A 21,642-nucleotide genomic window follows, 5' to 3' on the forward strand; every position below is an offset into this window, starting at 1 on the left:
CGCCAAAACCCAGGTAGTCCCAGAGATCCAATTGTATTTTATTTGTAATTCACTTTTTCTTTTCTTTTTTTAAACATGAGGAGCCAACTAAAGGTACTCAAGAGCAGGTTTAAAGGTGAATAACAATACAAATAATGCATCATATTTGTCCTTTAATCCTAGTATTGTCTCATTGTATTCTATTACCTTTTCCAATGTAATAGTTTAAGTTGAATGAATATAATTTGAGTGGATTAGGTCAAAATCATAAAGTATTGCTTGATAGTGCAAACCGTAGCATATTTAATTCGTTTTCGTGGTTATTTTTCATGTTTTACTGCGTATTTTGAACGTTTTGAGCCACAAATTGCAGATGACCTGAAAGCGATTGGTGTTCAAAGAGAGAGCGAGGCCGGACTCACTCGGCTTGTTGTAGTTGACGTATCCGAAGAGGAAAAAGATGATGCCGAAGGTGACGAGCGCCGCCCACCAGGTGAAGAGGAACATCAGCACGATGGAGATGACCGCTCCAAACAACGCGGTCCATTTGCTGTAGTAATGAAACGCCGGCCTCCAACCTGAACAGGACATATGGGACATTTAACTGTCTCATCTTTGACTTTTGAATTGGCTTCAACCTGAAATACACTGATGCCCTTTGAAAACCATCAGATGACTCAATAATTACGTCTGATTTTGGTGCCCGTTTATGTCCACAAAAGAAATCCGATCAGGCAGAGCAAAATAATATGTCTGTTTGCCGTAACCCGACCGAGCTGTCTGAAAAAAAATTCAGCATTTTGTCAAAATTATGCCAAATTCTTTTATTTTTCTTATATTTCGCCGACTCACCGACCGTTTTTTCAAAAAAGCGCCGTGTTGAATAATTGTGTATCACTTGAACTCGCTAAAAATATTACGAAGCCGAAAAAGAAATGAAAATAAAACTTAACACGAGCGAAGAACGTTCAAGTCCTTGTCTGTTGAAGCCTGACCCCTGGCGGTCACTGACCCCTGGCGGTCACTGACCCCTGGCGGTCACTTACCCCTGGCGGTCACTGCGTGTCATTGGCAGAATAGAAAAAACGGGATTTGACAGTGGCTGAAATATGCAGAATTTGTCATATATGATGACCAAGACCTCGAAGATTCTACGAAATGAAAATGGCCAAAAAATAAAATAATTTGTCCTGTACAAAAATTGTTTATTGAGTGGACTCATTCATTTTTTTGTTTTGTACATTTACGGTAGCATCTCTTTTGATAAATGAGAATTTTAACTTAATTTCATAGGCAAATTATCATTAAATTCTATATACAAATTTGTAATTTTTTATGTCTTAAAGTTAAAAAAAAAAAAAAAGAATTTGACTTCCTACCTACCCACTTGAAAAATTTTGGTAAGGTTACACCACACATACATTTAATTTTGGATCTTTTTTTTGCCTTCAAAGTTTAAAAAAAAAAATAATTTGCCTACCTACCAACCCACTTGAAAAATGGTGGGTCGGGTTACAGCAAACAGACAATTTATTTGGGGCAGCCTCATCAAAAACAGACGTGTCAGTTAATTAGTGGTGATTATTTCATTTCTGTGTTGCATTTTGTGTTGTGACATTTTCTCTTTCGTTCTTTTGTCTTTGCCACGTTGCTCTTTTTTGCGTCGTTTTCCTTCTCAAACTCAGAGAAAGAAATCAGATTATGCACACGCCGGATGTGACTGTTCAACATGATCGATAATCTGATCACTCCAGAAATCAGACAATGATCAGGTTATGAATTGTAGTTTTCAGCTTCCTGTTTGTAGGTGATATTTGACTTTTGCCAGCTCGAATGATATAATATTTTATTCTGGCAACTGCAGGATGAATCTGATTTTTTTCCTAAATGTGACCATGAGGTGCAATTTTTTTTTCTTTTTTTAATCATAAATGACAGGAATTAGACGGATAAACCTTTCAAACGCCTAAAAAAAGTGACATTTTACACTGAAATGGCTCTGTAAATTGTGAAAAATATTAAATTTAAAGGTTCACCCATCAAAAACAAAAGATGAAGATGAATATAGTCTGACTAAATGGTGCTTCCTCTTTATATTCAGTCTCATAACGTGACAACAGCTGGAAAATCTAAATTGAGTGCCAAGACCTGCAGCGTGAACGTAGTTTCGAAACTCAAAATATCTCTAAACTATTACCGTAGTTTATTCAATGTGCACAAATCAAATGTAGCAAATATGATTTAACACCAGTAACAATTCAAATGAAGTCGAAGGGAAGCTTTTTACACGACCTCAAACAATAACAAATTCATGCACGACTTAGATGTAAATATGGGTAAATGATGGTAAACAGCGTGTTGTAACTAAATACACGTTATCTGTGTGAAAGCGTGACTCACCCGGGGAGTTTGTGATGGACGCGTGGAAGCAACTGAAGTTGATGAGGCCGTACGAGCAGAGGAAGAAGTTTGAGATGAGAGCGGCGATGGTGTTGAGCTCGGCTGTCCAACGAGAGAGTAGTTTGAGGATTTAAGTACATCGCATTTCACATTTCACACTTAACATAGATATATTTTCTTTTATTTACCGTATTTTCCGGACAATAAGTCGCACCTTTTTTCATAGTTTTTGCCGGGGTGCGACTTATACTTACATTTATACTTATACTCCGGAGCGACTTATATGTGATATTATTTGCTATTTTCACGTTTATATATGTTTTTTTCTTTCTCTATTTTGCATTTTTTGGCTGGTGCTATAGTCCGGAAAATTTCGTATTTTATTGATTTATTTAATTTATTTATTATTATTATTTTTTTTAAATTTAAAAAAAGTTTAAAATAATAGACAAATAGACACCAACCAGAAAACAAAAGAAACACAGTCATGAAACAATAAGAGTCCCATTGAGTCCAGAGTCAGGGTTAGTCCAAATGCTAGTTTTGTCTGCATTTTAGCTTTTCATCTTCAAACATCAAAAATTATGTAGAAATAAAGCGTCAAGTAATCCAGCCTTGATTTCTGAGCATACAAAACGCCCCAGTCCAGCAGAGGGCACTGCGGAGCCAAGCAATCAAAATGAGGCGATACAATGTGCTACAGCCTGGCAGTGACACAAACGTTCTGTCACATTCATTTTAATGAAGCAGCACAATTAAAAAACACGATTTTTGTATGTTTTGTTGACAAATTGGTGCTATTTCTATGTCAATTAGTAATAAAAGAGACAATATCTAAATTCCAGCTCCATTTTCTAAAGTTCAGGGACGTTTTCGAAGGCTAACGCTAGCTTTCGCATTGAAAATGCATTGGAGTTAGCGCATGGAACAGCAACAGCCCTTTAGAATGCAGACGTTCCATTTACAAACACTGACCCACAGCTACTGGCTTTTAAATGTTAAATGTTTTACTCACTACGTTTACTCACAACAATTACTCATACTTTCTTAGGAGGACATTAAATGATCTGCTATTGAAGTAAGAAGGTGAACGGAGAAACACTTACACAGATGTTTTGGGAGGGGTTTTTTCCGCTCGGGAAAGGAAGAACAACTACATATAATCATGTATAAATGTATTTATGTACTTTTGATGAGAAAACAATGTAGAGGAGCTTTAAGATCGTACACTTACCTATAAGAATGAACGCGATAGAGATGACGAAACACAGTATATAGGCACGAAGGGGCTCCTTGTTTTTGCCGTATCCTTTGGCAAAGACTCCGATGTAAGGGTAGAGGTTGTCCTTGCAAAGACACTGTCCGAAAACAACATGGAGTCAATTATTCATTGTTTTACATATGTCTACAGAAAATCGGTGTTGATAAAGACGTTTTAAGACCTGAAAGACTTTGGGTGCAGAGACGAGGAAACCAAGAGCAGAGGACAAACTGGCGGCAAAAACCCCAGCGGTGATGAGATAATAAAATCCAGAGAGTTGTCCCAGTAACTGCAAGAAACAAGACATATATGTGGACATTTTAAAGTGAATTTGTTTGTTTTTTATGATAATATTTTCTGTTTTTCCACCCTGTTTGGAATAATTTATAGAACAGTTTGACGTGAGATAATGACGTTTCCTGCCATGACTGTAACTTCCAGAGAAACATACTGTAACTGCTCAGATTATCAGCATTAAAGTACACACAGTATGCATTATTTGTATTGTGTGACAGGTTAGACGACGTATTTCACTAAAATGCAGTGAACACAATAATATTTCAGATTTTATTGAACATTTTGCCTATTTTTTTCCCAGTTTGACCATTTTTGTTAAGTTTATAATTGTACTTCCTGGTTGGACATGAGCACAAATATGACAGAGGTAGAAGTAATTCCACAGCTGTTACCTAGCAACCAGACTGTAAACAAGAGCCAAAAAAATCCATTTAAATGACAAAACAATTGATTTGGCACACAATAACACTATATAACGCCTTTATTTTGTCTAACGATGGTTTAAACTGTCAAAAACGAGTGTCAGTTAAGTGTAAATTGTCTCTGTGTCGCACACTGATGACATCACAGAGGGTCTTGTTTTAGAACTCAGCTCTACTCTTTTAAAAAAAAAAAAAAAAAAATGGAAAAAAATCATATACTTCAATTTAACGGGAGTAAAATGATGATACAAATTTAGCACAGCTTCTGTACCACAAAACTAAGACCAACAGAAGAACCTGTCACATAGACTTTACATTTCAAACACTTTTTTCCCCAAAACTGAAGCACTTTCCCAGCCTTGAAAGCTTCAAAACTCCTGCCATGGACACAATAAGTGGATACTTTTGAATGGTAATGTTGGTGTCAGGAAAAAAGGTCATCAAAAAGAAATGGATGACACAAACCTCACCAACGCTCAAGGACTGGACTGACATTGTAACAGACAAACTTTGTTTGGAAATGGACGAATACGAGTTCCGTTATTTTGTTGGTTTTGATGTTTAGTTACTTTACTTTACTTTAATTTTTGCTCTCTGTGTTCTGTTTTCTATGTTCAAAATCAAAAAATCAGAAAAGAATGCAATAAAATCCATAAATCGCCAAGGATTTCAACATCCATACGAACGCTGTTAAGTACAAATATCCGGTCATTGGGTTCGTAACTTCATAGAGTATTTGCAGACGTGCTGTACCTTTGAGGTGTTGGCCAGTCCGTATTCACAGGACTGGGACTGGATGCACTCGGTGAAGTTCCAGCCGTAGTTACAGGCCAAACCCACACATCCGTCGGTGCTGTTTCCAGTTATGAAGTCGGTCAGGTTCCCGGAGGCGTCGCGCACAGTGCAGGCCGCTGAGACGGGCGCAAAATCCAATATCAGTTATATCACAACGTCACGATATCACACGGTTTAGAGGTCTGGGAGACGTGTCGCAGAGTTATGGTACGATTACGGTACAACCACTGCGTATACTACAGAAACGAGCAGAACGATTCAAAATGTCCGTTTAATTATCCGCCAGTCAGTTGTTCTTAAAGCTAGAAGATTGTTCAGAGAAGGGGATACAAGTTAAGGGCACAGATACATTTTAATATGAGAAAAATACAAACAATGAGAATGAGTTTTTGTATTGCCATCTGTGCCGTACAATTGTGCAGTAGCTTGAGCCCAATGCTGCAAAAATTTAATATCCAGTCTTTTTGAAATCCAGAAATGACCAAAATTCTTGAATCTTGATTTGAGTATTGATCATTTCTGACTGATCACGAGATCATTTAGCTTGAAATAAGAAGATACATTTGCCCATGAGGTAGAGAATGTACAAAAATCTTTCCAAAATGTGTAAAAAGTCAGAAGAAATATTCAAGTTTATATGCATCTTATCTAATCGAATGTATTGAAACTAAGATTAATATCATAAATTCATTTCAGTAGTCATTTCAGCTTTGCTAGAAATATGTTTTTGCAGTTAAATGTTGGTGTTTGGTTTGTTGTGAAACAGACCTGATATATGGTTACGCAACTGATTTAAGGTGTAGTGGCACTCTATGTTTTTTTTTATTATTCCAATAGCAATATCCACACAATATATTTGTAACGCATCAGAATTGTGCTAAAATGTGTCTGTGGATGTCTTGGTGGAGGTTTGAATATCGCACAAACGTGGAAGGACCACAAACAGGATGATCGTGATAAGTATTATCCCAATTAAAACGCAACCAAAATGAAAGGCAACAATTCTTTAAGTACATTATTGTCTTCCGCTACTACATTTCCTTGCCTCTCTAGATTTGAGGTTTTAACACTTGAAATCTGCAAAACCTGTACCTTAAACTTTACAAACACATTCTCAAAATGTCTGAGATTCATGTATCAGTTCAATCTTCTGTCTTTTAGCTTTGCTTATTGATTTCAAAGCATTAAATATGTGCTAGATGTATCATTATATTATCAAAATGTCCACTGTGACTTAATTCTAAAAATACCTTGGAAACGTGATGGCAACAGAAATGAATACAATGAGTATTTTTTATTCACGTCATTAAGTGCAATCAGAGTTCAATGGGTTGTGTCTTTGGCTTTTATCGCACGACCTGTGATTATCCCCCTCATCCTCCGACAAAGGGACTTCCTGGAGCTTTCTCTGCTGCTTTGTGTTTAAGACTTTCACTGTAACGTTCACTTCTATTGGTCCAAAAAAGAAAAAAGGGTCGAACATTGGGATTTGTTGGACGTGAAAAGAAAAGTTGGCCCTGTTCAAACTTTATGACACCTTTTTCCATTAAAATATGTTGCATTTGATTAACAATTTAAACGATCAACGCAACATCTGAGTATTTTGCTTTGAATTGACACGTGAACAGAGAAAGCTCACATATTTAATTTACATTACATTAAAAGTCTATTTGTTTTCTGTAATGACGTGCCACAGTCAATTTGAACGAACTTGCAGAATTCCGTCAATTAACGCCTTATAATCAGGCTATTAAACCTCTAATTATAAATGTGAACAAGCTCGGCACAGAGGAACATCAGATTAAAATCACACACCAATATTATCTTTGTTAAATGTAAATCAGAGTGAAGCTGGTGTTGGAGGATGGTCTTATTGACACTTGTTTGGGCTTTTGTTGGGTTTTGACAATTCCTCTTTAAAAGCTGAAGTTAATTCAACTAAAATAGATTTAGGGACTTGTAATAAAGTAAACAAGTCCAGGCGTAATCCATATGAACGTCCTGTAAATAGGACATTTTTGTATTTGTTTCGGAGAAATAAACTGACCCTGATTCATCCCAGAATGATTCACATGACTGAAATTAATTGGGTTCCGGCTAAAACAAGTAAGTACGAAATGAAGGGCCCAGCCGCAGTTTGATCACAGTGCGAAACCAGGTCTAAAACCAGACTATTTCAGGTCCAAACAAGGGCTGAAAGTGGTCTAAAAAAGGATTACACAATGACTATAAAGAGCGCAAATATGTGACTCAATTTAACTCTGAATTTGTCAAATATTTGAACAGCAGAGAAACCCAACTACATCATTTTTTACCTGTAGAAGCCTCATATATTTTTGAACTAACATACCACAGTTTGAGCACCACCGCAATAGTTCACAGTTAGCTTTAGCGCCGTTAGCATTGGCAATTAGGTTGTTTTTTAATCAACGCATTCACAGACAAAAACGTGGTTATTGGCTGAAATAGCCGGCCTCACCCGAGGTCACAGCGATGATCAGATAGCTCAATGTCGTCAAGAGGATCGCCATCAAAGTTCCCTTGGGAATGGCCGACATGGGGTCCTGCAAGAAAACCATGTACGTCAAACAAGTCGATGATTTAAGTCACGTCATTCTCAGTTCACCGCGACAAACGTTCAAACGTCTTGATGGGTGTCGGGTTCGATCTTCGTGTGTCGCACTGGAAAGGGTTTCGCAGGCTTAAAACTGGTGGGTTTTTATCTTTCTGTCACTTTTTATCTCGCGTAAATGACTCAAATGTGAACTTTGGAAAAACGAGTCAGTAATTCAACAGAAACGATCAAAGTAGATAAAATGCAAAGTAAAATGCGCAAAATGGAACGGTCCGATGGCGATTGTGTTTGTAACTGTCTGTGAGTAGCATATATTGTGAACGCGCAAGCTCCTAATGAGATGTAATGATTATTCTGCAATTACAAATGTACAACGTCTTATCATTAAACCGAATACACCACAAACTCCTGGTTCTGATTGATTGAATTGCCAGGTTTTGTTTTATTTAGCAACTTGACATAAAAAAGTAGCATGTTTTAGTTCTTCTGAGGCCCGTCAAAATTGAAATTACAGTATTTTCCGGACTATAAGTCGCACCGGAGTATAAGTCGCACCAGCCAAAAAATGCATAATAGAGAAGAAAAAAACATATATAAGTCACACTGGAGTATGAAATGTGGTTGCAAGTGTGAAAATAACAAATAATATCACATATAAGTCGCTCTGGAGTATAAGTATATAAGAATCAATATAAGTATAAGTCGCACCGCGGCCAAAACTATGAAAAAAGGTGCAACTTGTAGTCCAGAAAATACGGTATGTCAAGATTGTGTCGAGAAAAGAATCGAATCAAAATAGTTTCACCACATTTCTATAATTGATTCACTGCTTTGTATTTGAGAAGAAATCGACTTTAGTCCGGTTCATTTGACGTCTTTACAAAGCGATACACAACTCAATTCGTTCCATGAGTAGCATTAATTGAATAAATATCGCAATCTGTGAACGTGGAGGAGTTTTACCCTGAGATCTCCGCAGATATTGACTCCAGACAGGATCCCAGTGGCCGACGGGAAGAAAATGGCAAACATTTGGAAGAAGTTTCCCTCCGGTCCTCTCCAATCGGGCGTAAGGTTCGTCACAAAAATGTCCGCTTTAAACGAGAAAGAAAAGGTGATTGTTCCCGGACGTTCACAGAGCTTCGTTTAAACGTGGGCGTGAGTCAAACACGGACTTTGGTAACTGAAGACTCCCACGGCTTGTTTGTGCTTTGGCGACGGCATGAACGTGCCCACTATGTAGTTGGAGAACGACACCAACAAAACGATGAAGAACATGATCTGGGCCTAAGAGAAAGAGAGAGAAAAAAATGGCAAAACATCTTCAAAAATTACAAAAAAAAAACACTGTCCAACTGACCCTTTGAAACATTTGTCACTAAAATGTAGCATAATATTGCCTATTTTTCTCCAGTTTGACCATTTTGGACATGTTTACCGTATTTTTTTGAACTATAAGTCGCACCTTTTTCCATAGTTTGAGCCATATACTTATATTTATACTTATATACTTATACTTTGGAGCGACTTATATGTGATATTATGTGTTATTTTCACACTTGCCACAGCATTTCATACTCCAGTGCGACTAATATGTTTTATGTTTCTTCTCTACTATGCATTTTTTTGCTGGTGCGACTTATACTCCGGAAAATACGTATAATGTTACTTCCTGGTTGGATATTAGCAGTAGGTAATTACACAACTGTTACCAAGCAACCACACTGTAAACAAGAGCCATTATCCATATATATATTACGCAAAAGTTATGATTAGACAAACAATAAAACCTGATCGAGCCTTTTATCTTGTTAAATAATACCTTAAACAGTCAGAAAAAAATGTGTCTATAGCGTTTAAATTGTCCCCGCCTTTTTGTTGACATAAACTCAGATTGTAGAAAAAGCTTCAGTTGTAAGTCATCTGGACTCAGTTTAGAAAAAAGTTGTTAAAAACGAAAAACCTTCTTTAAACAGAAATGGAGGGTTAAGATTCAACTTTCCTGTAGTCTACAATGGAATTTTGACACCCTGGAGAGGTAGAGGACCAGGACATTTAGATGCTAATCAGGTCCTCAGGGTGAGTGAGCCAGGGACACACAAAGACAAAGGGGAGACCAATAGCCCATTAAAGGACTGATTGTAAACAAAAGGCTTGTTAATAACAAAGAGGGTAATTTTCTGTTGAAACAAACAACTCTTTCCACTTCATGAGGCTCCGCCCAATTGGCTGGACTTACCACAGAATAGTATAAATATCTGAGTTCCCGGCCTAAATTCGCTTATTGACAATGACTCTTGGATGAGAGTCGAAACGTCTATTTTTTCTAAACGGAGTCCAGATGAAACAACTGAAGCGTTTTCTACAATGGAACACTCCTGGACGAATGAGGAATAACACCGACATAAACTCAGATTTACTTTGTCATTTTAAACTCCCCCCCTTTTTCTTCACCAAATGCAACTGCGACTAGTTACTAATGGATACTAAATTACCAAACAAAGTAAGAATATGAAAAAACCTGTCATATGGGCTACAGTACTGTTACTTTTTTACTGCGTTCACTTTCTTCATCTGCGACAACAAATCCCCCTTTTTCCACTTATCTAGTAGTACAACGTTTATTATTCCCCTGGAGCATTGACTTTAAACCAGCGTGCCGGGAACACTGCTGTGCCTTGACGTATTGCCAGGAGTGCCTTGAAAAACTGTCCAATTTGAGGATTCACACGTGGATGTAACGGAATAATTTACCCTTTTGGAGCGTCCAGAGCCGACATCTAATTTAAAAAAGACAGCAAACACATTATCGTTGCCAAATTTAGCGGCATGAACTATATTTGCTACATTTGACACCACTTTTTACCTCAATAAGATGTGATTAGGTATAATTTTAGTTGCCGCAGATTCTTTTCAACCAAATAAGTGTGCCGCGGCTACATTGTGGGGTTTCTAGTTTGCGTGGGTGAGTAGTTTGGAGGGGGGCTGACCTTGGACTCCCACTCCATTCCTGCCAGTGAGATGAGCAGAAGCACAGACACCGTGACTACTCCGATGATGCGCACGTCGTTGATGTCGTCCACCATCTGCGCGTCAAAGTCCTGCCGAGGAAAAAAAACACGTGAAGGAACGCGACGTCGCCAAGGGCAGTGTCTGTAATGTACCGGCGCAGTGTCTTCAACGAAACATATACTGTTAAAGTATTTGCACGAAAAGGACTTTTAAGACAACAGTGACGGAGCTCAACTGTCACTTCGATTCCAGAAGTTAAATTTCCCATTCATTTTTCCCATAGACTTTTCGTACATGTCAAATATTAGTGTAAATGTCCAAAAAAAGACATGGAAAACGGTATCAAACTTATCAAACTTGTATCTTATATTTGTAGGGTCTACGGCAGGGGGTCTAAACTATGGCCTGGGGGACAAATGTGGCCTTCTACAGTCACGTGAGGTGAGGTAAGTGCAAAAATCTTACCCCATTAGAAAAAGACTTGACTTGAAACCAGATTAAATATTGTGAAAAGAGTTTTTTTTAAGTACATTTTTCAATATCCATCAAGTAAATACAACTTAAATAATCAAATGTATAAAAACTGATATTAATATCCTGAATTCAAGCCCTTTTAACTTGAAACTTGTTAAAAATCATTAGTTTAAAATCATCTGCAGATACAACCTCAATAAATACATTTTTGGTGTAAAATAGACCTGATGCTAAGGTTACGAAAGTGATGAAATGTTTTAAAATTATTCGCACTATACGATGCTAACCCTTTGTCTACATTTTAACGCGCAAACGTCGATTGTGAAACGGAAACTGGGAACAATTATTCAAACATGTTTCTATCTCCGCTATAGTTTTAAAGTGTGAGTGAAGGAGCGAACCTTGAGCAGATCCCGGACCACCTCTGCAAACCCCACCGTGTTGAGGGCACAGGCCAGAGCGTTCGCGAAGGAGAACACCACCCCGATGGGTCCTCCGATCTCCGGGCCGAGGGAGCGAGAGATCATGAAATACGTCCCGCCTGAAACGAGACGCAGAACCGTCATTTACCGCGGTTGTTTGGGACGCTTACAGCTGCAGTACGTTGCGTGATCCATTCCCTGGGGTGAAAGGGGAGGCGGTCACGGGTTTCGACCGCGTGACTTATTTGTTGTCGCCGCCAATTTTGAAGACGTCCGCCACACGCTGTCGCCTCTCCGCTGTTATAGTCATGGAAAAACTGTGCATGAAATTTTAAATGGAAAAGGATCGATACTAATTTTGGGCTTTGATCCGCATCTACAGCGACGACGACAAACTTTTGCGAACGTTTCCATCTGCTCTCCCTCGTCCACGAGCTCTCTGCGCCGGACACGCCCTCTGCGCCGGACACGCCCTCTACGCCGGACACGCCCTCAAAGCTTTCAAGAGCCCGGACTTTGTGTCTGATCCTAGAATATAACACCCGGACAGTTAGAAATGAGGTCCGTTAAAACTGTCTGCGAGTAGGCTAACGTTTACTAGCATAGCCGCGCAATAATATGTAAATTAGCATTAGCATGGAGTGATCTCTGTAAGTCCACTGGTCCCTCCAGGCCACAGTCACACACTTCTGGACAAACGGGGTCTTTGGGGGCGTGTCAGAAGAGAAAGAATCCTTTGTTTTCAGGCTTTGTGTCAGCACAGCCCACAGAGAACATGCGGCTTTCGTCCTCAAGATGGCAGTGTTAGCAACGAGCGTGTCACTTCATGAATATAAAACAATGACTGACCGGAGATGACCCTGCCGTTGGTGGCGATGGCAGAGACAGACAGAGCTGTCACCGTGGTCACGACAGAAGACATCAGGATGATCAGCCACGTCAACACTGGGAAAACAATTTCAAGGATTTCACAATTCAGTTTATTTTGCGTCCGATTCGCTTCCGGACGTCTTGACTGAACGGGCACACGTCAAACGGCCCGTGTCATGCCGTCTGCTTTGCGCGTAGGTGAACTTAATAGTTTAGTCGAGTCACATCCCTATGCAATTTTAGCGTTACTCTGCTAAAACCAACCTCGTGATCAGGAAGTGCTGATGCTAACACTGAGCTAGAAAGTTAAAGACATATTAAGGAAAATAAACAGTTTCACACTAAATAATATCAGTGTGAAAGTGGCATTTGTACTCACAGATTCCTGCCTGAGACGTGATCCAAGACAAGCGCAGGAACATGATCACTCCCCAGATGTTCAGCATGCACCGGACCTGCGCCAACGGAATGTTTTTGAAGGCGAAACATGAACATTTTTAAGAGCGGAAAAGGTCAATAAACCGATGAAAAAAGCACGGCACGTCCCAAAAACAACGACGCACATAAAAACATACATAATATAACAGACAACAGTCATAATGGTCTTTTGGGGCTCACCATGACGCCAACGATCCACCCAAACCGCACTGGGGCCGTCTCGTTGCTGTCGTCCGGATTTTCGACGTCTGGTGGAGGCAAACTGTCCATGTCGACCTGGGCGCTCGCCGTCTCGATCCCCAGCTCTCCGTCCTTCAAAACAACAAATAAACAATAGTAAATGTAGTGAAAGTAGTAAAGTATTACCGGGCAGTCTCTACAAGAGGAGAGACGGAGCGCGTTGTTGGTTTCACGGTCACGTTTGAAGAGGAAACCAACACGACGGTCTTGATGAAAGTGATATTTTTACACAGAACTGAAACAAACCAGATTAATTAAAGATTTAAATTGCAAACCTTGTCCTCACAGCCTTAGTGTGTGTTTTTCCACCTTTTTTTAAGTGACAGCAGTTGTTCTTGTTTGAGGAGATTCTCTGCGGGACACCTCCGCACCTCCTAACACATGACCAAACCTTTTTAGAAATAAATGGGTGCATAGCGCTGCAAATATTGTCCATGCCACTGCGTCTGGGTCCCTATTTTTCCAACTAAAATGACTAAAATGAGCCCCAATTACAAACTGAAGCCGTTTCTAGGACAAACAAAGGCTGGATTGAAAGATGGCTGATTTACTCTGATTGTGAATGTTTAAATATTCCTCCTCAAACATAGATTTTCTTTGAATTTATGCTTTGATTATAACTTATTTGGACATTTGTTGGGTTTTGACGAATCCTCTTTAAAAGCTGAAGCTAATTTTGCCAAGAGTTGGATTTAGGGACTTGTGATGAAGTAAAAACGTCCAGGCAGAACCCAATCGCACGTTTGGAGTATACAAACTGATCTTGATTCATCCCATGATCCCAGAATGGTTGATTTGATTAGAAATGTGTTAAGTATGTCAAGCAGTTTTAAGTTCCCTTTTATCAGATGGTGGACAAAAAAGCCATAAATTAAGAAAAAGTCTGCCTACCGCATTTTAAGAGGAGAGATTTGGAAATGGTGAGTGTTTTGATTCTTTTTGTGTATCCGACGTTTGCCCGGAACGCTCCAAAAATGGTCAATATTTCTATTAAATCCGTGTGTGAATCCGTCAGCTCAACGGCACTGGGCAAAAAAACACTTCGTAATCACCATGGCAACATCCCCAGTAAATACAAATATTTTCAGTTTTGACTATTTCAATTTCAAAACCAAGACCCCTATTAAAAATCATGAATAATGCAGCTTGAAAAAATGAACAAACTGCTCAATCCACTGTGACAGAAACAGCCCCGCCCCGAAAAGATGCCCCGCCCTTTTCGTTTTTAACCATCCGACAGCGGAATCAATTCAACAATCAATTAATAACTTCACTCGAATATTGAAAAAAGCGCATCCTCGATAATCGACGGTGCCAACAACAGCCGAGTTAGATTGGTGGAAAGTCCAGCTAAATCTGGTGCGGATCGTCTTTACTTTCGAGGATTCATGATTTTGTGCTCGGTCCCGTACAAATAAAGATGAAATAAATCGAGGGCGACAGACGGAGGTGGCGGCGGTTGGCGTGGTACCTCGTAGGCCTTGCGCAGGGCCTCCAGACTGGGCCGACTCCGGACCTGCTGTCGGGGCAGGGAGCTGGCGTAGTGCTCTAGCTGAGGGGTCAGGTCCATGGTGCTGTAGAAGGACGCTCTCCGCAGCTCCATCCTCGAGCCGCGCCTCTCCGACAGGCTGCTGCACAGTGACAACAACAACAACAACAACAGCAACCGGTCATTTCACCCGACAGAACAACGAACGGGTTAGTTTTTTTATCAGGTATTTCAGGTTTCTCGAGCTTTGAGCAGACAAAAACAAGCTGTACACTGTCAATGAACGGGCAATTTGCTTCTGACAATTCTTTATATACCATATTTTCTGGAGTATAAGTCGCACTTTTTTCATAGTTTTGTCCGGGGTGCGGCTTATATTCCAGAGCGACTTATATGTGATATTATTCATTATTTTCACATTGGCAACCACAAGAGGGCGCTCTAGGCTTTAAGCGATGCAGAAGAAGAATCTGCACTTCCTCTTCCTCTGGAGTTTGTGGAGTTGTTTAGAAGTGACACAGAGGAAGAAGAATTCAATGGATTTAGTGATTTGGGGTAAAACTGATGCTTTGCTAATCTTGTTAGCATGTTCTTTATGCTATAGTTATCTGAATAACTGTTCATATGTTACGCTAACATACCAGACACTTACCACAGTTCTGTCTGTGCCTCATGTAGCTGAAGGTGTTAGCGTTAGCATACCTCATGTAGCTGAAGGTGTTAGCGTTAGCATACGTACACCTATTCACCATGTTCTCTCATCTGTTATTATTTTAAACTGCATTTACAGATGAATTGTCTGTTCTTGCTCTTGGATTTTCGAATAAATTTTCCCCAAAAATGCAACTTATACTCCAGTGCGACTTATATATGTTTTTTTCTTCTCTATTATGCATTTTTTGGCTGGTGCGACTTATAGCACTGAGCTCTGAGGCATTGGACTGGGCCTGGACAGGGTCCTGAGCAGATAGTTAGAGAAGAGAGGAATGAGAGAAGAATTCCTGCTCCATCAACCAGAGACCGAGTCAATGTTTCAACATCAAAAGCACCACAACCTCAGCCTCCACCAAAGGATTCATCAGCAGCTGCTCCACCACCACCAGCAAAGGATTCAGCTCCAGCTGCTCCGCATTCACCTCCACCGCCTCCAGCAAAGGAACAATCTTCAAAGGCCTTGGACCCATCTGTGACAAGCCCAACAACATCCCTGTCATCGCCCCTGCCTTCACACCAGCCCTGGGTTCCCCCTGCAACATCTACTCCCACTAAAGATTCATCATTCTCCTTCTCATCTCCACTCTCACCCATGGGCCTTCCCAGCCATTTTGAAAGTCTGATCAAATCAGGCATTAAGATGGCTCCACTCACGCCCAATATAGCAAGGGCTATGTCTTCCCTGCACAAGCCGACTACACCAACAAAAGCCCCACCACCCATCCCCCCTCGCCTTTCACCTGGTCCCAAACTCTCCTTGGCTACAAAAGCCCCACCACCCATCCAACCTCGCCTTTCACCTGGTATCTCCCATAGCTAGGATGCACTGGGTCTCAGCGTTGCCGGGACTTATTGTCACATTAAAAATCAAACCAACCCGGGGCCCTATGTAAAAAGAGCCCCCCCTAGTGCTATTTCTGTAGTCACATCATCACAGAGATGGAAAAACAAAATGCGAGTCAGGCCCAATCTGAGAAATGTGATTCATATTCCCTGTGAAAAGATAAAGCCCAGTCTCACTGAAACTAGTCTGAAACTTGCTGTGCTAAATGTCAGATCCGTATGTAAAAAATCTCTCTTAATTAATAATTTTATTTCTTCTTATAATCTTGATTTTATGTTTTTAACTGAAACATGGCTTGACAAAAACACAGGAAATGTAGTTCTGATAGAATCTGCTCCACCCAACTTTAAGTTTGAATCTGAAACACGAGAAAACAAAAAAGGGGTGGAGTCTGTGCTGTCTTTAGAGATGAAATAATTACCCGCAGGTTGTCTTTTGGGGTGTTTTCATCATTTGAGTATGTATCCTTTAAAATGGAGCTAAAACGGTCTCCATCCATTCTCTTCATTGTTTTATACAAGCCTCCCCAGCACTGCCAAAGTTTTATTGATGATTTTACTGAGATGCTTTCAGTCATATGCACAGACTTTGATGGTTTGGTCATTACAGGTGATTTCAATGTGCATGTTGATAATATTTGTGACAGAAACGCTAAAGAGCTTTATGCTGTCCTTGAAACCTTCAGTCTTACTCAGCATGTGAGAGGCCCCACCCACAGCAAAGGACACACTCTAGATCTCATAATTACAAAGGGGGTAAATATTTCAAATGTTAATGTGATCGATGTTGCTCTGTCTGATCATTACTGTGTCTTCTTTGACCTGTCTGTTTCTCCCAAACCTCCGGTTGGTCCTGCAGTTGTTCAGAGGAGACACATAAGTGATGGCACAGGTGCACTGTTTATGGAAATGATAAACTTTGAAAATGTCTCATGTTCTAATGTAAATGATTTGTTGAACTCTGTTACATCTAGTGTTTTGAATGTTCTGGACACCATCGCCCCTATAAAGGCTAAAATGGTTAAAAATAAGCAGAAGGCGCCGTGGAGAAATGATGATTCGGTCAGGGCACAGAAAAGGGAGTGCCGCAGGGCCGAACGGAAATGGCGCAAGTCAAAGCTCCAGGTTCAAAAAGAGATTTACAAAGAAAAGCTGAACATGTACAACCTAATCTTATGTAGAACTATGGAAAGATATTTTTCTGAAATAATTGGAAGCTGCAGTAACAACTCGCGTGTCCTGTTTGCCACAGTAAACAGATTAACAAACCCTCCAGCTCAGCTGCCGTTAGAACTCATTTCCACATCCAAGTGTTATGAGTTTGCATTATTCTTTAATGACAAAGTTCAGGGCATTAAAAATGCTATAAATCCCACAATGCAAAAAATTACCCTAAAACCACCAAGACACTTAGAGCTAACTCACTTTGCACCAGTAACTGACAAAACTGTCCATGAGATCATCACCAGTCTGAGTTCATCTACATGCTGCCTTGATGTGTTACCCACCAGATTTCTAAAGTCTGTGCTGAACAGTTTGTTAGCACCACTCACTCACATAGTTAACATGTCGCTTCAATCTGGAACATTCCCAATGTCTTTGAAAACTGCGGTCATAAAGCCTCTCCTAAAGAAGAGCAGTCTTGATGCCGCAGTACTGAGTCATTACCGGCCCATCTCTAATCTACCATTTTGGGGCAAAGTCCTTGAAAAGGTTGTTTACCAACAGCTCACAGATTTCCTCTTAATAAACAACTCATTTGATGTTTTTCAGTCAGGTTTTAGACCTCATCACAGCACTGAGACTGCTCTTGTCAAGGTGACAAATGACATCCGCCTGAACACTGACACGGGCAAAGCCTCAGTCTTAATTCTGTTAGATCTGAGTGCTGCTTTTGACACTGTCGATCATGGGATCCTCTTACAGAGACTAGAGGACTGGGTGGGCATCACTGGCACTGCCCTAAACTGGTTAAGGTCCTATCTGGAAGACAGGAAGTACTTTGTTGAAATTGGTAGCTGTGTCTCAGACCACATGACCCTGACCTGTGGAGTGCCCCAAGGGTCAGTCCTGGGTCCCCTTCTGTTCAACCTCTACATGCTGCCGTTGGGTCAGTTGATACGCAGTGAAAATGTGTCCTATCACAATTATGCAGACGACACTCAGATCTATGTTTCACTATCGGCAGGTGAATATGGACCAGTAGATTCACTCTGTCACTGCATCCAGCAGATCAGTTTGTGGATGCAAAACAACTTTCTCCAGCTGAACTCAGACAAGACTGAAATAATCGTTTTTGGCCCACAAAAACAAAGAGAAAGTGGAAGCGGTCACCTCCAGAGTCTCGCTCTAAAACCTACAAACCAAATTAGAAATCTGGGGGTAATAATGGACTCAGACTTGAACTTTAATAGCCACGTCAAATCAATAACATCAGCAGCTTTTTACCATCTAAAAAACATTGCCAAAATCAAAAATATACTGTCAAAACCAGATTTAGAGAGACTTATCCACGCGTTTGTCTCCAGTAGATTAGACTACTGTAACGGCCTGCTCACTGGCCTCTCCAAACGAGTTGTAAAACAGCTGCAGTACATTCAGAACGCTGCTGCTCGGGTCCTGACTAGAACCAGGAAGTATGATCACATTAGTCCTGTTCTCAGGTCTCTGCACTGGCTCCCTGTGGCTCAGAGAATAGACTTTAAAGCAGCTCTGCTTGTGTACAAGTCTCTCCATGGCCTAGCACCAAAGTACATCTTGGATATGTTAGTGCCATATGAACCATCTCTGACTCTGAGGACCTCAGGGACCGGCCTCCTGCTGGTGCCAGAGTCAGGACAAAACATGGGGAATCTGCGTTTCAGTTTTATGCAGCTAAAATCTGGAACAGTCTTCCTGAAGATGTGAGACAGGCTTCTACTCTGACAATGTTCAAATCTAAGCTAAAAACAGTTTTGTTTAGCTGCGCATATGACTGAAAGCATTTTTTCTTTGCACTCTTCTCTCTTGTTTGTGATTTTATTAGTTTAGAAAATCAGTTGGATTGATAATTTTTAATTTAGTTAATTTTATTGTATTTCTGTAATTTCTTTGTGATTTGAATGAATTTTTCCTGCTGTGTGAAGCACTTTGAATTGCCTTGTGTATGAAATGTGCTCTACAAATAAACTTGCCTTGCCTTGCCTTGCCATAGTCCGGAAAATGTGGTATTCTTTTATATTTTTTTACTAATCCTAATTGTACTGTATATAATGTAAATGTATGTTATGTATATTGCTGGCATTCTACACTTTGCCTGGGACTACAGTTGGAAACTAGCTAAACTACTGCTAAAACTGGCACATTTACAGAAATGTTGATTAATGTGCACTGTCCCAGTTCAAATAAACAAATAACAATTCAAATAAATAAATAAAAATCAAGATCACAATTTTGACGCATTAGTTGTTCTCAAAATCTCTGTGAATTACATGTTTTAAGGTGTACGTTAATACACTTGCGTAAGTAGTAGTAGTATGTGATATTTTTACTTTTACTTGTGTATTTCTTTGCTCCTGTATGTGTACTTTTACTGGCTGTGATATGCGTATTCTCTGACTCGTTTGTGTCTTACTTGGCGTCGATCTCCGATACGGTGATGGTGGGCGGGTCTCCGTGTCTCCTCCCGTCGAAGGTGTGGGAGGAGTACCTCGGAGGGCCCTCGTCCACGGTGAAGTGCACCCGAGGGGGAGCGCCGGGGGGCCGCAGTCTGGAGGAGAACTGTCCCATCGTGAAGTCCTGCGCGCAATAAGATCATTCTACCGTCAAATATCGTTATAGAGCGCCACGATATGTCACTGTCGGAGCTGGATGAGAAACGTGTAGTCGTGTTTCACTAGTTTAGATCATCTCTGTTTCACATTCTCTCTCTTATTTATTTTTTCCATTTTAAACACATAGAACACACGACACAGAGAGCACAAAATAAAATATGAAATAAAACGGATTTTTTATTTTTTTTAGATCCAAAAGTAAATGTTTTTTTATTATTATTTTTAATCCTTTCCCCCCAAATTTGTCACATTTGAACACATGACACAGAGAGCAAAAAATAAAACATGAAAATATTTTTTTTTCCTTCAAATTTGCACAAAAAAATATTAACTAAAACTGATTTTTAATTTTATTTCATTTGAAAAAAAAAATCATATTAGATCCAAAAGTAATTGTTTTTTTGTTTTTTTTCTTCAAAAGTCTGTCATAATTTGGGTCCAGTCCTTAATCGTTGGTGCAGTTTTAGTCATAATTTATCTGTAATGGCCTTCTTTTATGCTGCCAGGAGTATGTTCCAAAGGTCCATTTATAGGTCTTTATAACAAACACTGCTAGCCCTGAACATGTGCAATACTGATGTAACCATGTGCAATACCTGTAAATAAGAGTGTTCTATTTTGTTCTTATTCTGTTTACTTACCTGCTAATAGTATTACCTAGTCTTGTGCTAGCTATTTTTGCTTTATTTTATTTTATTCTATTATCATTATTTTATTATTATTATCTCATTTTTATCTTTTTATTTATCTATTTTATTTTATTTCCCCCCCTCCATTCCCTATTAAGATAGGTGAGGAGTTTTTATTAATAAGACTTTTTTGTTTTGTTAATAAGAGTTCTATTAAGAGTGTGTTTTTGAAACTTCCTATGATCTGTCCTTTCCTCCTGTTTCTACTGCAGTGGAACAACCACATTTCCCCTTGTGTGGATATTAAAGGTTTATCTTATCTTATCTTTACTGTGGATACCTTTGGAGCCGATGCAGGATTTTGAGGCCCAATCTGTAGCGCTTTAAAAAAAAATCTCGGTCCAATATGATCTAATATATTATATTTGGGCGACAGGACAGTCCCAAAAATAGCGTTTTTTCTCCTGACTGCCACAATTCCTCCCGCTGTCAGAATTTCCTTGTGAATATGGAGCAGTTTGGCTTAGAAAAAATGTGTTACATTTGTCCCTTTACATAAACTTTCTTTTTTTAAGTTGAGTCCAATTGTCTTTCTTTTTTTTTTTTTTTTACAGTGATCATGCACCGGCCAAAAGTACACACTCATCCATCTTTGTAAATTATTATTAATAGGATGTCTTTCTTTTTTTTACTACTGAATGCACAAACTAATTTATTTTACACAACAAAATAAAGTCTTGTATTCCAGTGAATCGGCTTCAGACGTGTCCACAAAACTCCTTAAATGACACTTTGTAATGATAATGATGTTTAAATGTTTGGTTCTTACCTCTGCGGCGCCTCGCTCAGGTGGAAAGTGCTCCCACATGAACTCTGTTGTGCTCTTTTATACCTGCGTTTATACCACCCCCTCCCCCCGCGCTGCTAACTCCCCCGCGCGCTTTCTGCTAGCGGGCGCTGTCTGCTAACG

At 39.7% G+C, this 21,642-nt stretch overlaps 1 protein-coding gene across 1 annotated transcript in view; it reads right to left on the bottom strand.

Moving 5' to 3' along the window:
• The window catches only part of LOC140371786 (solute carrier family 12 member 3-like), a 31,451-nt gene extending 11,452 nt beyond the window's left edge, over nucleotides 1-19,999 (bottom strand). Inside the window, exons 1-15 of the mRNA XM_072458994.1 lie at nucleotides 19,845-19,999; nucleotides 14,657-14,816; nucleotides 13,126-13,257; nucleotides 12,887-12,962; nucleotides 12,487-12,582; nucleotides 11,617-11,756; nucleotides 10,720-10,830; nucleotides 8,905-9,016; nucleotides 8,693-8,823; nucleotides 7,634-7,718; nucleotides 5,113-5,270; nucleotides 3,822-3,929; nucleotides 3,614-3,737; nucleotides 2,380-2,481; nucleotides 402-557 (exon numbers count right to left, since the gene is read on the bottom strand). Of these exons, the coding sequence (XP_072315095.1) occupies nucleotides 402-557; nucleotides 2,380-2,481; nucleotides 3,614-3,737; nucleotides 3,822-3,929; nucleotides 5,113-5,270; nucleotides 7,634-7,718; nucleotides 8,693-8,823; nucleotides 8,905-9,016; nucleotides 10,720-10,830; nucleotides 11,617-11,756; nucleotides 12,487-12,582; nucleotides 12,887-12,962; nucleotides 13,126-13,257; nucleotides 14,657-14,816; nucleotides 19,845-19,999 (1,846 nt within the window). The remainder of the gene's footprint in view (nucleotides 1-401; nucleotides 558-2,379; nucleotides 2,482-3,613; nucleotides 3,738-3,821; nucleotides 3,930-5,112; nucleotides 5,271-7,633; nucleotides 7,719-8,692; nucleotides 8,824-8,904; nucleotides 9,017-10,719; nucleotides 10,831-11,616; nucleotides 11,757-12,486; nucleotides 12,583-12,886; nucleotides 12,963-13,125; nucleotides 13,258-14,656; nucleotides 14,817-19,844) is intronic.
• Nucleotides 20,000-21,642: the final 1,643 nt, after the last annotated feature.

Source organism: Eucyclogobius newberryi, unplaced genomic scaffold (genome assembly GCF_026437365.1).
Source record: "Eucyclogobius newberryi isolate DKJ021-1_F unplaced genomic scaffold, fEucNew1.0.hap1 SCAF_22, whole genome shotgun sequence".
In the NCBI taxonomy this organism is placed as follows: Eukaryota; Metazoa; Chordata; class Actinopteri; order Gobiiformes; family Gobiidae; genus Eucyclogobius; species Eucyclogobius newberryi.